The 14,618-nt window shown below is 38.4% G+C and overlaps 1 protein-coding gene across 1 annotated transcript; it reads left to right on the top strand.

Annotated features, from left to right (window-relative positions):
• On the top strand, positions 1–7,658 carry FGF20 (fibroblast growth factor 20). The gene is made up of 3 exons (XM_008146222.3): positions 1–283; positions 5,645–5,748; positions 7,305–7,658. The coding sequence occupies exons 1-3, from the start codon at positions 1–3 to the stop codon at positions 7,548–7,550; spliced, it is 633 nt and encodes a 210-aa protein (XP_008144444.2). The 3' UTR covers positions 7,551–7,658.
• Positions 7,659–14,618: the final 6,960 nt, after the last annotated feature.

Here is a 14,618-nt window from a genome sequence, read left to right as displayed (position 1 = left end):
ATGGCGCCCTTAGCCGAAGTGGGGGGCCTCCTGGGGGGCCTGGAGGGCCTGGGCCAGCAGGTGGGCTCGCACTTCCTGCTGCCTCCCGCCGGGGAGCGGCCCCCGCTGCTGGGCGAGCGGCGGGGCGCGGCGGAGCGGGGCGCCCGCGGGCCGGGGGTCGCGGAGCTGGCGCACCTGCACGGCATCCTGCGCCGCCGGCAGCTCTACTGCCGCACCGGCTTCCACCTGCAGATCCTGCCCGACGGCAGCGTGCAGGGCACCCGGCAGGACCACAGCCTCTTCGGTAGGTACCTGCGCCCCACCCCGGCTCCTCTCCACACCCCGGCCGCCTCCCTCCTCGGGAGACGGCGCTGGCGGGCTGGGGCCCGAGGGAGCAGCGCGGGGACCCCGAGGACTTGTCCTCTAACGGAGGTGAGGCCCGCGGCTCCGGATGCCGGGGCGGGGGGAGCAAAAGGTGGGGGGGTGGGGGCTCCGCACGCGCTTTACTTCCCAGCCCTTCTGCGGCCTGGGATCTTCCTCGCACCGCCTACCTCGCAGGCAGTGTTTTGTTTGTTTGTTTTTGTTTTGTTTTTCAAACCCCCGTACTATTTCCTCCCACTTCCTGTCACATCCCCCTCCCCCGCCCGGCTACCGTTTTATCAGCAAAAAGTAGTAACAGGAAGCATTCCGCTCCTTTAAACACACCCTGCAGTTACGCACTCAGGGCTGCTCTGCTCCCGTCCGGGATGCGAGCATTTACCTGCCCACCCAGAGCGCAGGGGGCGCCCACCTGCGGAGGTAACGGGGTAGTTCGTGGGCGCCGTCGCTGCGGTCAGGCTCACCTGGCAGCAGTCCTCTGCGCGCTTAAAGTTCTGTTTGGGTGAGAAAAAAAAAAAAAAAAAGCCTGTGGCTACTGAGCATGCCCAGTCCTTCAGGTAGGCTCCTCTTTACAAACTGTGAAACCCCCAAGCAAAGATCTCGGTGTGGACCGCACGTAGGAGGAAATGGGGAAGCGAAAGGAGATACGGGTGGGAACACCCAGGGACAGGTCTCGGAATACCTCCAGCGGCGCTGGGAGCGGCAGGGGTTAAAGGAAAGAAGCAAGTGCGTGAGTGTTAAGGCCGACTGTTAAGTCACTAGACTGGGAAATCAGAACGTCTCCGCGTTTAATTCCTCCCTAACGAGCAAGGGCCCTCACCAGTCTGAGCCTTGGTTTTCTTGACTGTACAAGGAGGGGACTGAATAGGTGATCGCTTTACGACGCTCTCAGCCACTGACATCCCGGCATCTTTTCCCCCATTGCAAACATTCATCCTATTAGAGTTAACTGCCTAGCACTCTCCAAGGGGTTTGATCCTCAAATTTGGGACATCTTTGGAGAGATTCACTGTTTTTCTTTTCTTTTCTTTTTCTCTTCTCTTCTCTTCTCTTCTCTTCTCTTCTCTTCTCTTCTCTTCTCTTCTCTTCTCTTCTCTTCTCTTCTCTTCTCTTCTCTTCTCTTCTCTTCTCTCTCTCTCTCTCTTCCCCCCACCTCCCGCCTCAAGATGCCATTTACTGGTCAGCAGCAATGTGAAAGGGCCCCACACGGGATCAGGTTCCCTTACCTTCCTCAGCACTGCAGGATTTTTTGAGAATCTCTTCTCCAAATGACCTTCTATCTTGTCCTCATCTCCTTGTTTTACTCTCATTCCTTTTGGTCCGTAGTACTCATTAAAACTTCGGAGAAGTGGAAGTCTTGGGCTGAGTGGCTTTTGTCACTCTCAATGTAGAAAAGAGCATGTGGGGGTCATTGGGTAGCACTCAAAGGCCTAGACAATTAACTTTTTAAAATGCATATGTTTGCAGCTCCCGCTGATCTCTTCCAAATTCCCAGTGACTATGAGTCAAAAGCGTCATGGCCTAGTGGCCAACCTTGGGGTCACTTTTGGAAAGTGGTTTCTGAATGGAAGAGTCTGAGATTCCGATTCCCACGAACTTGGTGGACACCAGGTGGCTCAGTTCTCTCACCTCTAAGAATTACGGCACTTCATTCATGACAGAGAAATCCTGCAGCTACCAGGAGATTCAGAAATGAACACAAATGCATGAAGGCTTATAAGTAGAGCAGGTGGAAGTTAAGCGTAGGTACTATTCAGACTTGCCCCTGGGGTACATAATGTAGCCTTGGAAACACTTGCAATTCATGGAATTTCCCCAACGACAAGAGTTGCTTCTTCCGCTTTGTGTCTCTTTATAAGACTGACTCTGTTGGAAGAGATGAGTAAATATTTGTAGACTTGATAACACTCGTTAAACTGGTATTTAAATCCATTCCTTAAGAAATGAAGATTGCATATCAGAATTACTATCTTATGGTAATTTTTTTGCTAAAATTTTGTGTAATTATTTAGTAAATGCAAAAATATGACTGACTGATTTTTGTGCTGGTTTGTCACTCTATGATGAGAGGCTACTTATCAGAATAAAGTATTTACTGTCACAAAGAGAAGATAACCAGATGGGTCTGGTAGCCTAAAGGAGTGAACAGTCTCTACAGTGCATTACAGTGCCTCCTAGTGGCCTCTGGTAGCTAAGACATCATAATTTACTACAAAGGAGTGTAGGTGAGAAGAAAGCTTAATTTTAGGATGTATAATTTTATGTTTCTTTCTCTACTTGCCTTCTTTTCCTAGGGTTTTAATTACTAATTATGAAATTATTTTGCTATTTTTCTTTTAGACTCATTTCTATGTCATCAAAAAACTAATTTTGAAAAAACTTAAGATTGGATATTTCAGATGTTAAAGTAAATTAACATGTTTGATAATTTATACTGATTTAGTCACAATTAAGTAAAAAATATCAGAATTCTGGATTTTAAAATTTCAAAACCACATCAATAGTCAGAAAGGTCCCAGTGAGGTTAAAATAATTTCCTATTTGAGTTAGCCCTATACTTATAATAGAGTTTCTCTGCACAGTAGTATATTACCTAATACCTAAACATGGAATCATTACTTTAAAAAAAGCTTAACTGAGATCAAACGTATTTCTTTAGAGGCTTTTCCTTTATTCTCCCCTATTCTCCATAGATTTGTCTGATGTGGTTGCATTGTGGGTTGACTCACCTGTTTATTATGATTTTAAAGAAGGCTGGCTTTGAAAATGATACCAGAAAGACAAAGTACCTCCAAGTCTTTTTATGGGACACTGGGCATTAGAAAATCTATCTAAAATCTGTGATTACCTCTTAAGGAAAGTTTTTCATGTCTACTCTTTGTGAAGGAATTAGCTTAGTTGCCACCTCATATTATAAATAAAAAAGACTTGTCAAATCTCATTTAAGAATCTAATGACTACAAATTACTATGTGGTATACTATTTCCTTGAGGAGAAAAAGGATCAGAATTTAAAAGTGTGGCTAAAATCTTTAAGAGGAACACACACACAAAAAACATATAACCCTTTTCCCATCAACCCTATGAGCCATTGCAAAATTATTTATACCAGGTTATGTATGAAGTTTTGGATATTATTTAATAAAGTTGAAACTATCTAATATAATTATTCTAAGAATGTGTAATTTCTGTCTTTCCACAATTTCATATTTCTGACAAGATAGCAATATCTTAAGATGAGAATTAAAGTATAGGTGGTTTAAGTTTTGCAAGAAAAAGGAATATAAGGTCTGTTTTATAATTGGTCTATATGCAAATGAAACATATTTTATTGTATTTGAAATCTGGCTCTATTATGCATCCTAATTAGTTAACCAGTTCCTGTTCTTTGAAAGACAGGAGCATCTTAATGTAAATCAGACACTTAAAGAAAATTAAGTTACATGTGACCATAGTATCCTTTTCAATTTAAATTTAACATTCAATACAACTTCAAGTAATTACACATTTGTAAGTATATCCTGGATGAAATTCCATTAACATATCTACTTCTACCAACATGATTTGGCCTGATATTTTTTATTTCTAATATGAATCCATCATTAATGAACTTGACAGCAAATTTAATTGCCATTTATTCCCTACCTCTAAAGTTGTCATTATAATGGCTGTTCTATGGCATCTGAGTCTTCCTGCTATATCTTCTCTTCTCTCTGCCTTAGGGACACTGACTCTTTTAAGCCACTTACAGTCTATTTAGTAATGTATTGTTGTTGTAAAATCCTTGATAGCACTAGTATTCTAAATGATCTTCTAATAGTTTAAAAGCATTCATTTGGGCTCTTAAGAATCTACATGAAAGCTTAAGAATCTGCATTTTTGCCAAAGAATAAAGTAGGCCCTGGACAGAATAGAGCCCTCTGTATAGGCAAATAACTAGATTTTGTACTTTCCCTTGGACTTGGGAACATCTTGTGTCCAAATAGAAACTTACACAATAATAAAAAAATGACTTAAAAGCAAGACTCAGGCTAAATGGTGCACATTCACACTGTTTGTAGAGCTTAAGAGGGGGTGAATGGGTAAAGCTATTGAAGGAAGGAAGTTCCAAGTACAGAAAGTATGTCTATATACTTTTCCAGCAGAGTCTAAGAGGAAGAACAAGACAAAGACATTAGTCCAAAGGTTAGAGAAAGCATGTTGCAGACATAAACATTAAGTTTTGTGGGGTGTTTTTTTGTTGTTTTTCTTTACCATGGTATTTTAGTGTATTAAGTGGAGAATTTTTAACACTAGTTTACCTTCTGGTAAATGAAAGTAATTCTAGAAAGTTATTAATAGAAAATTGATCTGCATGCTAAATTCTTGGTATTTGGCTATTACATTTAATGAATTATAAAGTGTTTTTTTATTTATTTGAACTATAAAATTTACTTTTAAAATCATGTGACAGAAAATGGCATATTATGTAATCTATAAAGTTTAAAACTACTGTATTGTCTTCAAGAAACAGTGTCCTGAAGTAGAAACATTGGATTAAGGTTCAGAAGTGTGAGTTCAAGTATTACAGATGTCAGGTCCTTAGGCAAGTCAGTAAACCTCCTTGAGCCTCAGTTTCTTTATCTGTAAATGACCAGATAGAAAATGTAAATAGAAGATTCTCAATAAACTATAAAATACTAACATACCCATATAAGTTATACTGGTTGCAGCTAGAAAAAGATTGACTTGACTCATGGTAAGCAAAAAAACACACACAAAAACACAAACCCCCACAAAAGCATAATTAATAGGACATGATTATAATTAACTAATGAGATCACAGAGAGCTAAGAACACCTCTATTATATACTAATTTATGATCATAATAGCATCCATTTGTAGAATGCCTAATGTGTGTGCTAGTTCTTACCTCTCTCTTGTAGGGAGGCATTTCCCTCAATTTACATATGAGGAAACTGAAGTTTAAAGAAGACAAATGATTTGCATAGTTCAAATAGCCAGTGAATTACTGAACTGGCATGCAAACCCAGGCCAGTCTGGTTTAAGGTGTTATACCCTTTACGTTATACAATGATGAGATTATTTTCTTTTTCGTTTTTTCCCCATCTATAAAATAGGAGGGCCATCAGAATAAGACAGTTGTACAGCACTTTTCAGTTACATAGGACTATCACGTACATACTTATATTTATATTTAGCAATATTGGTCTACTGCTGTTTGGAAGATTTTCATTAGTCATATGTTCATTAATAAATACAAATCATTATTTTGTTTATGAATTTAGGTATCCTGGAATTCATCAGTGTGGCAGTGGGACTGGTCAGTATTAGAGGTGTGGACAGTGGTCTCTACCTTGGAATGAATGACAAAGGAGAACTCTATGGATCAGTACGTATTTTTTTTAAATTATATAATTCATAAAACAATGACTATCAATTTTGTAAGTAAAATAACTACTAATAATGCATTTAAGAAGAAATATATCTACTATGTACAAATTAAAATTTTATATTCTGTTATGTTTCTATGTGTCTGGGCAATAGTATAGTAGCTCGGTTTTATTTTCTAAAGCTTAAACCCTTATTGCTTTCAGCTCACTAGGCTTTCAGGCCATTATCTTAGGTCTTGTTACTTTTCTTCATATTTTGGTCATTCCCACCAGAGATAAAGAAAATGAGAGCATTTTCTTTCTGCCATGTTAGATTCTTTTCGCCTTTACATTCATTTAATGTAAAATTTCTCTATTCATTATCATCCTCTATAGTTAAGTATAGATCACTTGCTATCTTTGTTTTATTTTTTTAAAATATATTTTTATTGATTTCAGAGAGGCAGGGAGAGGGAGAGAGAGATAGAAACATCGATGATGAGAGAGAATCATTGATTGGCTGCCTCCGGTACGTCCCCCACTGGCAATGGAGCCCACAACCTGGGCATGTGCCCTGACCAGGAATTGAACCATGACCTCCTGGTTCATAGGTTGATGCTCAACCACTGAGCAACACTGGCCAGGCCAAAATCACTTCTTAAAGTCAAAGTCTCTAACTAGTTACAATGAAAATTTACTTGTTATGATTTAGCTGATGGTACTGTCTAGTACCTTTTTTCCTTAAAATCTCAACTGAGACCACATGTACAGTTAGAATCTCCATATATACAGAAAAATTGGTTATAATATTTCAGTAAGGGGCATTCCACTTATTTCTGTCCTTCCTAAGAGCAAACCTTGCTCTTTCTAGACTGTTCAGAAGTGAAATACTACATGTGTAATAATCACAAGAGTATAATTACAATTGAAGGAGAAAAACATGCACATAATTTTCCTTTTTCATGTATACGTTGTATTAAAAAAATCAACTGTGGTCCACCCCTTAAAATAATATACAGTCCATCTTGGAGAGATAAGAAATCACTGGGCTTTTACCTAAAAGTAACATCCATATCAAAGTTAGTCATGGGGAATGTATCAACAAATAATTAATAAATTCATAAAGTTAATATATATGATTTGGAGTGATGATCTTAAATTAGGAATTTGGATGTTAGCAAGATCTTGAAGTGTTTCAAGATGTAGTAGAGATTTTCTACGTAGAACTTTGGCATCTAATGATGGAACAAAATAAACTACAGGCCTCTTCGGTGGTGATGGTAGGAGGAGGGAAATAAAATGGAGCATGAGAAAGTTCAGAATGTTTTTTTAAGTATTTGAAAATAAAATTGAGAATTGACATGAAACAGAGTTCTTTGAATTGAACTGCTGGAAGAAAGAATTCCAAGTTACATAAGAACTAAAGCAAAATAAAATAAAAACAATCTTTCTCCTTCCTTGGCAAGGATATAATTATAGGCAAAGAACTAAGAAGACAGAGTTGAGATTTTTCTGAAAAAATACTTTCAAAGATTTTCTTTTCTTTTTTTAATGGTAGTTATCTTCTCTCTTGTAGGAGAAACTGACTTCTGAATGCATCTTTAGGGAGCAATTTGAAGAGAACTGGTATAATACCTATTCATCCAACATATATAAACATGGAGACACTGGCCGCAGGTATTTTGTGGCACTTAACAAAGACGGAACCCCAAGAGATGGTGCCAGGTCCAAAAGACATCAGAAATTTACGCATTTCCTGCCTAGACCAGTGGATCCAGAAAGAGTTCCTGCATTGTATAAGGACATACTAATATATACTTAAAGTGTGATCGTGTCTTTACTGAAGAACCGAATTGCAACCATTTTTTCTTATTATAGTTCCCAGAGTAAAATAACACAGGAAGACATTCAGAATGTTTCAGAGCCTGTTTTCCACTCAGAGACTGAATTTGGAAAGAATACTAGGAAGAAACAAAAAAACTTTGACTTAACATAGCTCAAGACCTCTCTTTATAAGTGGATTAAGTTCCCTTACGGACACTGACTCAGTCCTTAATGGTAGATTGAAGCTGAGAATCTGTAAGACGTGGATAATGGGAACCCTGCTGAATTTGCTGCTCTGGTGCCTCACCTCTCTGGATTATGTTTACTTTAAAAGTTACATTAAAAATAGATACTTCATGTTGAAGAAATGGATTGACATGGTTGGCCAGGATTACTGCTACATACATTTTAAGGACCTTGAAGGGTTGTGCAGGTTATGTAAAAAATGCTATGTAAAAAACCTGGGTGTAACGTGAACTATGAAACATGCCACACCAAGACGGAACATTTTTTTAAAGGATGGACCTATTTATACTTTTTCAATTTTCAAATATTTATTATATATTTATTTATTAAAGAGTTTATTTTTTACTGGTATATGAAGATATTACAAAGAGAAAAAAACAACAAAAATTCATTTATTGTGCCATTGTTTTGTTGTAGTATCTATGTCTGTAAAGAAGACATCATTATTACAACAATTAAACATAGAATAAGATCTTGAGTTACTTTTTAAAAATAAAGTAGAGCATAGATTATATATTTTTTGCAGTCAATTGCCTTCTAAATGTAATATTGGTTCTTTTGACCTAGAAAAATGCTTTAACAATTTGTATTGAATTCAACACACATTCAAAAGGAAATTAAACATTTTTATTTTATGTTTTGGCTTCATTCCTTTTAAGGTGAAAGTTATTCTACTTGTATAACATAATCATTTAAATGACAAAATTTTAAGTTCCCTAGAAAAAACCTCCAGTACTTAGAGAACTTCTAATGTTGAAATTTATCAAACATTATGGACAACTTATGTATTTTCTTGATTCAGTGTGAAAATAACATTTCTTTTCCTACTATGATCACAGAAAGAATTAATCTTAGTGGTATCACCACTAACAATGGTAAGGCTCCATCTACACTGAGTGCCCAGATTATTATGATCTCTGAACACATAATAATCTGGCCACTCAGTGTATATGTATATGTATGTGCATATATATATATATATATATATATATATATATATATATATATTTATATGAGGCCTGGTGCATGAATTTGTGCATGGGTGGGGTCTGGCCAGCCTGGCCAGGGAGAGGGGACATGGGTGGTTGGCTGGCCTGCCTGGTGGTCGAACTCCTGGTCAAGGGGACAATTTGCATATTAGCCTTTTATTACATAGGATATACACTGAGTGGCCAGATTATTATGCGTTCAGAGATCATAATAATCTGGCTACTCAGTGTATGTATCTGAGTCTGGTATCTTTTCCATGATAGCTCCTATTTAATAATTTATCCAGTAAATATCCATTGAAGCCTGCTATACAGAAGATACTGTTAGGCACAATGTGGTGATCAAGGTAGATGGGCCCTGCGTCATGGAGCTTAATGTCTAATAAGGAAATAGATGGTGAATAAATAAGCTAACAAATACCATAATTGTGAATTGTGACATGCTCTATGAGGAAAAAAGGTTCAGACACAGGGAAAAGAGAACACATTTTCATAGGATGAGTTAGAGAAAGCTTCTCTAAAGAGGTGGTGTTTTTAATGGGTCCTAAAGGATAAGAAAGAGCCAGGCAGCCGGACATCCTAAGAGGAGAATAAGAGTCTTACTAGAAGAGGAGACAGTGAGTGCGGAGTCCCAAAGGCAAGAAAGAGCTTTGTGGCTAGAGCTTTGTGGGAGAGTGCCACAGATGAGTTTAGAAAGCTATGCAGATACAAATCCTGTAGGTTCTTAAGGGCCTTTCTGAGGTCTGTTCATTTCTGGCAACCGTTGTCAATGTCACTACTCTTAGATGGGTAATCATCATTGGGGATATGGTAATGATAATGGTATCAGCTGTCACCTGTTCCCAAGCTGCAAGTCCTGATAAAACACAGATTACTGGGCTCCAGCTGAAGAGTTTCTGATATGTTGGTCTTGGTTGGACCCAAAACTTTGTATTTTAACAGGTTCTCAGGTAATGATGCTGTTGGCTGGAGACCATACTCTGAGAACCACTAGCTTAGAGTAGTGTTTCTCAAACTTTAAAGAACTCACAAAATCAACTGCAAAATCTTGTTAAAGGATGGATTTGTTCATCTATGTCAGGAGGAGGAGAATGAGATAAGAAATATACGTAATATTTCTAACACTGTCCCAGATGCTGCTTGATGCTGCTAGGCCACGGACCATACTTTGAATGGCAAGACTGGCTGTTGCTTTAATGCTCTGGAGTTATTCCTATTTGTTCATCCTCCAGTTGCTTAAATAAATTAATGGTGATATGTGGGTGAGGGTTACAAAGTTTAACACATGACTTTAATAAAGCTACATGGGAATGTGTATGTGTTGGGGGAGTTGTGTGTGTGTCTACTTGAGTGTATTCAGGGTGAGAGAGACAGAGAGAAATGTTTTAGCTCAAAACCTTTTGGTTTTATGAATGTAAAAAGTAATAAAGATGGTTTAATAATCTTCAAGATAAAGTAATTCCTACTTTTTCTAGTGCTAGAATTTATCCCTATAATAGGACAATAAAGGTATGATTCTGTCCAAATGAAGTCAAACTAGATTGGTGATCAAAGTTAATAGGGATCTAAAAAATGCATTTGCTACATCAGTGATCATGGATTACTAAAAGGTTGATTTAATGTTCATCTCTGTTTTAGACTAGTCAAATCTGGGGTAAGTGGTATATGGGTTATTCTCAGTTCTTTCAACACCCTTGTTATGTAATTTGGTAGACTCCTATTGCACTTTGGTAATATTTTATATTTGTAATTGTGATATATAGTTGTTCTAGAGGCTCCCATGTGGTATGCCCAAATGTTTGGGTCCTACCCTTTAACCTTTTGAATGTTCTTTCCATTCCTAGAATTGCAATAAATCACTTGCAATTACACACTCAAGGGAAGGAGCTATCACTTCAGGAGAACTTCTTTGGTCTTCTGTATCCAGCAATTATCACATCCATATCCTTCAATAGTCAAAATGATTTCTCTACCTATATTCTAGTTTCCCAGAATTAATGTTATTTTTGATCCTGTATCTAAAGGTCCCTGAGATTCTTGAATATTACCCTTTGTTCAAAACAGGACTTTCCAGGCAGATCTCACATTATAATGGACCTGCTTGCATGTTAAGGACTTTGGGGCAATTTGTCCTTCCCTTTGAAAGACTGGGTCTGATCTCCAGACTTTAGGGCCAGGCTTCTTAAATTAAGGGAGATCAAAAGAAATCAAAGGAAACGCTTTGGAAGTTGTTCTTTGTTTTTCATGTGTAGGGAGTTTATCCTTAAGATTTACAAAGTCCTTGTCTCAGTGTTCCCTCTCTTGGCTCAGCTCCCAGTGATTTTGAAGTGGCTTGTTGCTATCTGTGCAGAGGGTTTGCCAAGGTTGTTGCTATGGCTGCTGTGCCAGCAAGTTTAGTTGATTCTTGTGTCCTATTGATTGCCTGTGAATCTTAGCAACTTGCCAGTGTTCCTCTTATGAACTCGGGAAAGTTCTCCCAAATCTAATAACCCTTTGTCTCAGCCCACAGTGAAATGGTTGCGCAAACAAGCCTAGTCCAAATCCAAATCTTTCCATTAGCCAGTTCTCCAGCAATTTCCCAGGAAATTCATGCTTCCATGAAAAGCTATTGGGAGGAAGAAAGAGAACCTTTGAATGAGACCGAAGATGCCCATTTCTTTGCATTTTAGCACAAAGTTAATCATCTGCGTCTTTGGGCTCTCCTAGCCTCTTGGTCAGGATGACAGTTATTAGAAGTTCTTCCTTTCTAAATTTTGGATCCTGTCTATCAGTTTTCCATGACTAGGGTTGCTCCACCACTCCTTGCAAATCAGCCAATGTTGGTTTCTGCAAAGCATTAATTTCAAAGAAATTTCCACTTTTCCTCCTCACATAGTGTATTCACTACCTCTCTCTCTTTTTCTTATTGTGATAAAATATACATAATATTTTAAAATGTACAATTCTATGTCATTTAAGTACATTTGCATTATGGTGTGACCATCACTATCATTTCTCTTCAGAACTTTTTTATTTCCCCCAACTGAAACTCTGATCCATTAAACACTAATTCCTCTTTTCCCTCTTCTTCCAGTTCCTAGCAACTAACATTATACGTATCTTTCTAAGAATTTGACCACTCTAGGAACCTATATAAGTGGAGCTTAGAGTATAGATGTTTATTAGGCAGTGCCCTTGGGATGAACAATTAAAGAAGAAAATGCAAGACAATAAGGTGTGGCAGGGAAAGTTGAGCTGTGATATATTTGTGATGCCAGACTTAGTCATCTTGATTGAGCTCTGGAGCTGAAATGGTCCTAACTCTTGGGATGAGGGGCTTAATCACAAGGAACAACAACAGGCTGTAATTATTGGAATTGAGAGTCTAGGTCAGTGGTCGGCAAACTCATTAGTCAACAGAGCGGCAAACCGTGGCTCGCGATCCGCAGTTTGCCAACCACTGAGTTATCTGAACTTTTTACTCATACTTGGATCAGTTGCTGGATGTGTACCCTCCACAGGAAGTGGGGTTTTTGAAGCTGAGAAAATTTCTGAAGGGGCTGACAGTACCTGGCCATTTGGAGACATAAATCCTTTCTTGCAAAGATGTATAGACAATGAATCTCCATGTCCACAACCATCCACTCATCCTTAGATCCACATTTTCATGACTGCTGAATCCCTTTGTCATGGACCTACTCTCATGCCTACTCTGCTGTATTGAGACCCTGTGCAGTTAGAACAAGCTCTTGGGATAGTGATGTTTGCTGAGACACTATGGACAGTAAAGGCAATTCATATCTAGAAGATCTATTCCTATCTAATTCAATCTCAGAGCTTTTCAGGGTAGAAGGGGCTCAGGGTAGACAACTTGCCATCAAGTGGACAGATAGTCTCCTTAAGAAATGGTGCAACATAAGCACTCAGTGTTGTTCTTCGATGCTGGCAGGTTGGACATTCAGAGGGAGTAGTAGCTAGATAAATTATGGAAAGTGAGCACCCATCAGCTACTAGGCTGATGCCTAACCTTTATCTCTGTCATCACTATTGCTTTTTAATATGTCCATTGTCCCAGTGTTGGACTGGCCAATGACAGCTGGCTGTCATGAAATGGCTGAGCCATTCTATCTACTTGGTTGATTAGTAACTCCTCCATGGTGGGAGCTCTTGGATTGGTGTTAACTTTCAATACAAAGGTCTTCATGCTTTATACCCACTCCTATTTATTCATATATATTCACTTCTGCCAGGCATCTTTGTCTTTAGTCTCAATATTTTTTCTTCTAGGATTTTGATCAAAGTAGCCAAACTACGCATGAATCCTTATATATTCTAATCTGAGGCAACTTCTTTTTATCATGCAAAGTAGATGAGATGCACTGTCCCAAACTTTCCCAATTAGGAAGATTCCCCCTGAGTTAGGCTGTAGTGGCTTGGATCTACATACTGAGAAGACTGATCTGTAAACAAACTTGGGTATTTTCATGCTTCATCAGCTAATCCTCAGAGATGCCCCTTTTGGGCCATAGGATTGAGCTGAGGAAGAGGTGCCAGTGTAGCCATGGTGGAGGAAAGGAGTCTGAGTTATCTGAATTGATGAATAATGAAAAATTCAGCTCATGTGGGAAATTATAGCCATATAATCCCTTGGTATCCCATAGTCAAGCTTTCAATTTCTACCATAGCTCAGTACCACAACAGAAGTTGCAATTCAAAAGCCATATATTCACTATTGCAAATTGTATGTCCTTGCTGTAGTACCCCAGGGGCCGATGTTGTGATTTTCCTACTGTGACTTCTCATACATTCCACATAGTATCTTTTCCTACTCCTGATACCTATCATACAAGAGGGTCTGTTGGCTAAAGTGGCAAGGTACCGTGATGGTGATGGTGGTGGTGGTGGTGGTGGTGGTGTGGCGATGGCAGTTGTGAGGTTGGTGGTAGTAATGGTGGTAGCAGTGGTGGTGATGGTGATGGTGGTAGTGATGGTGGTGATGGTGGTGATGGTGGTAGTAGTGATGGGGGTGGAAGCATGTATGTGTGTTTAATAGAAAAGGAGGATAGAGAAAGAGAGAGTGGAGGGATGGCAGAAAATCCTCCAAATTAGTTGTTTATTCAAGGAAAGAAGTGGTAATGAGTTACTATTGTATTTCTACTTCCCAGAGGGGCAAGACTGAGCCCAGATCTCCAGTACACCAGTTCAATACACTACACATAATAAATATAAAGTAGAAATATAGAAATGGTGAAACATAGATACTATTACCTTTCCTTATGAGAAGAGGGGAATAGTACAATTTATTTAGCCTAAGAGTAAAAACATTAGGATTTTGAGAGTTTGAAGATATTTTAGCTATCAAATATTTCAGTCTCTAGAAATGAGAAAAATCTTGTATCATATTGACTCTTTTCAATAAAGTCATGAAACATTTTGTTGTTTATAAGTTAGTAAATGTATCAATTAGCTTTTATAAGTTTCTTTTATGATTTTGGGCAGCAATGATGAAATTAGTATGTTTTGATCTTTGTACAAGTTGTTCAGAAAGAACTTAAAAGAAGTACTTAGGAAAATCCAAGTGCTGAAACATTTAAGATATGCTTTGTGGTTTCAATTTTGTGTGATTGTCAGCCAGGAAGTTTTCTGATTAAGATGGCTTGCCAATTCCTTGACAAATACATTATTTATTATACTAATGGGGATTTCCTATTTGAAATGTTAAAGACAAAATATTACTGATGTTTCCCCCCAAAATAATTGACATAGAGCAATTGATGCATTCTAATAAGTTAAAACCAGGGACAAGACAGTAGTCTATAAGGACATAGAGGATTTTATTGGTATATATACCA

This window comes from Eptesicus fuscus, chromosome 8 (assembly GCF_027574615.1).
Source record: "Eptesicus fuscus isolate TK198812 chromosome 8, DD_ASM_mEF_20220401, whole genome shotgun sequence".
NCBI classification, from domain to species: Eukaryota; Metazoa; Chordata; class Mammalia; order Chiroptera; family Vespertilionidae; genus Eptesicus; species Eptesicus fuscus.
This window is presented reverse-complemented; position numbering and strand designations above follow the sequence as displayed.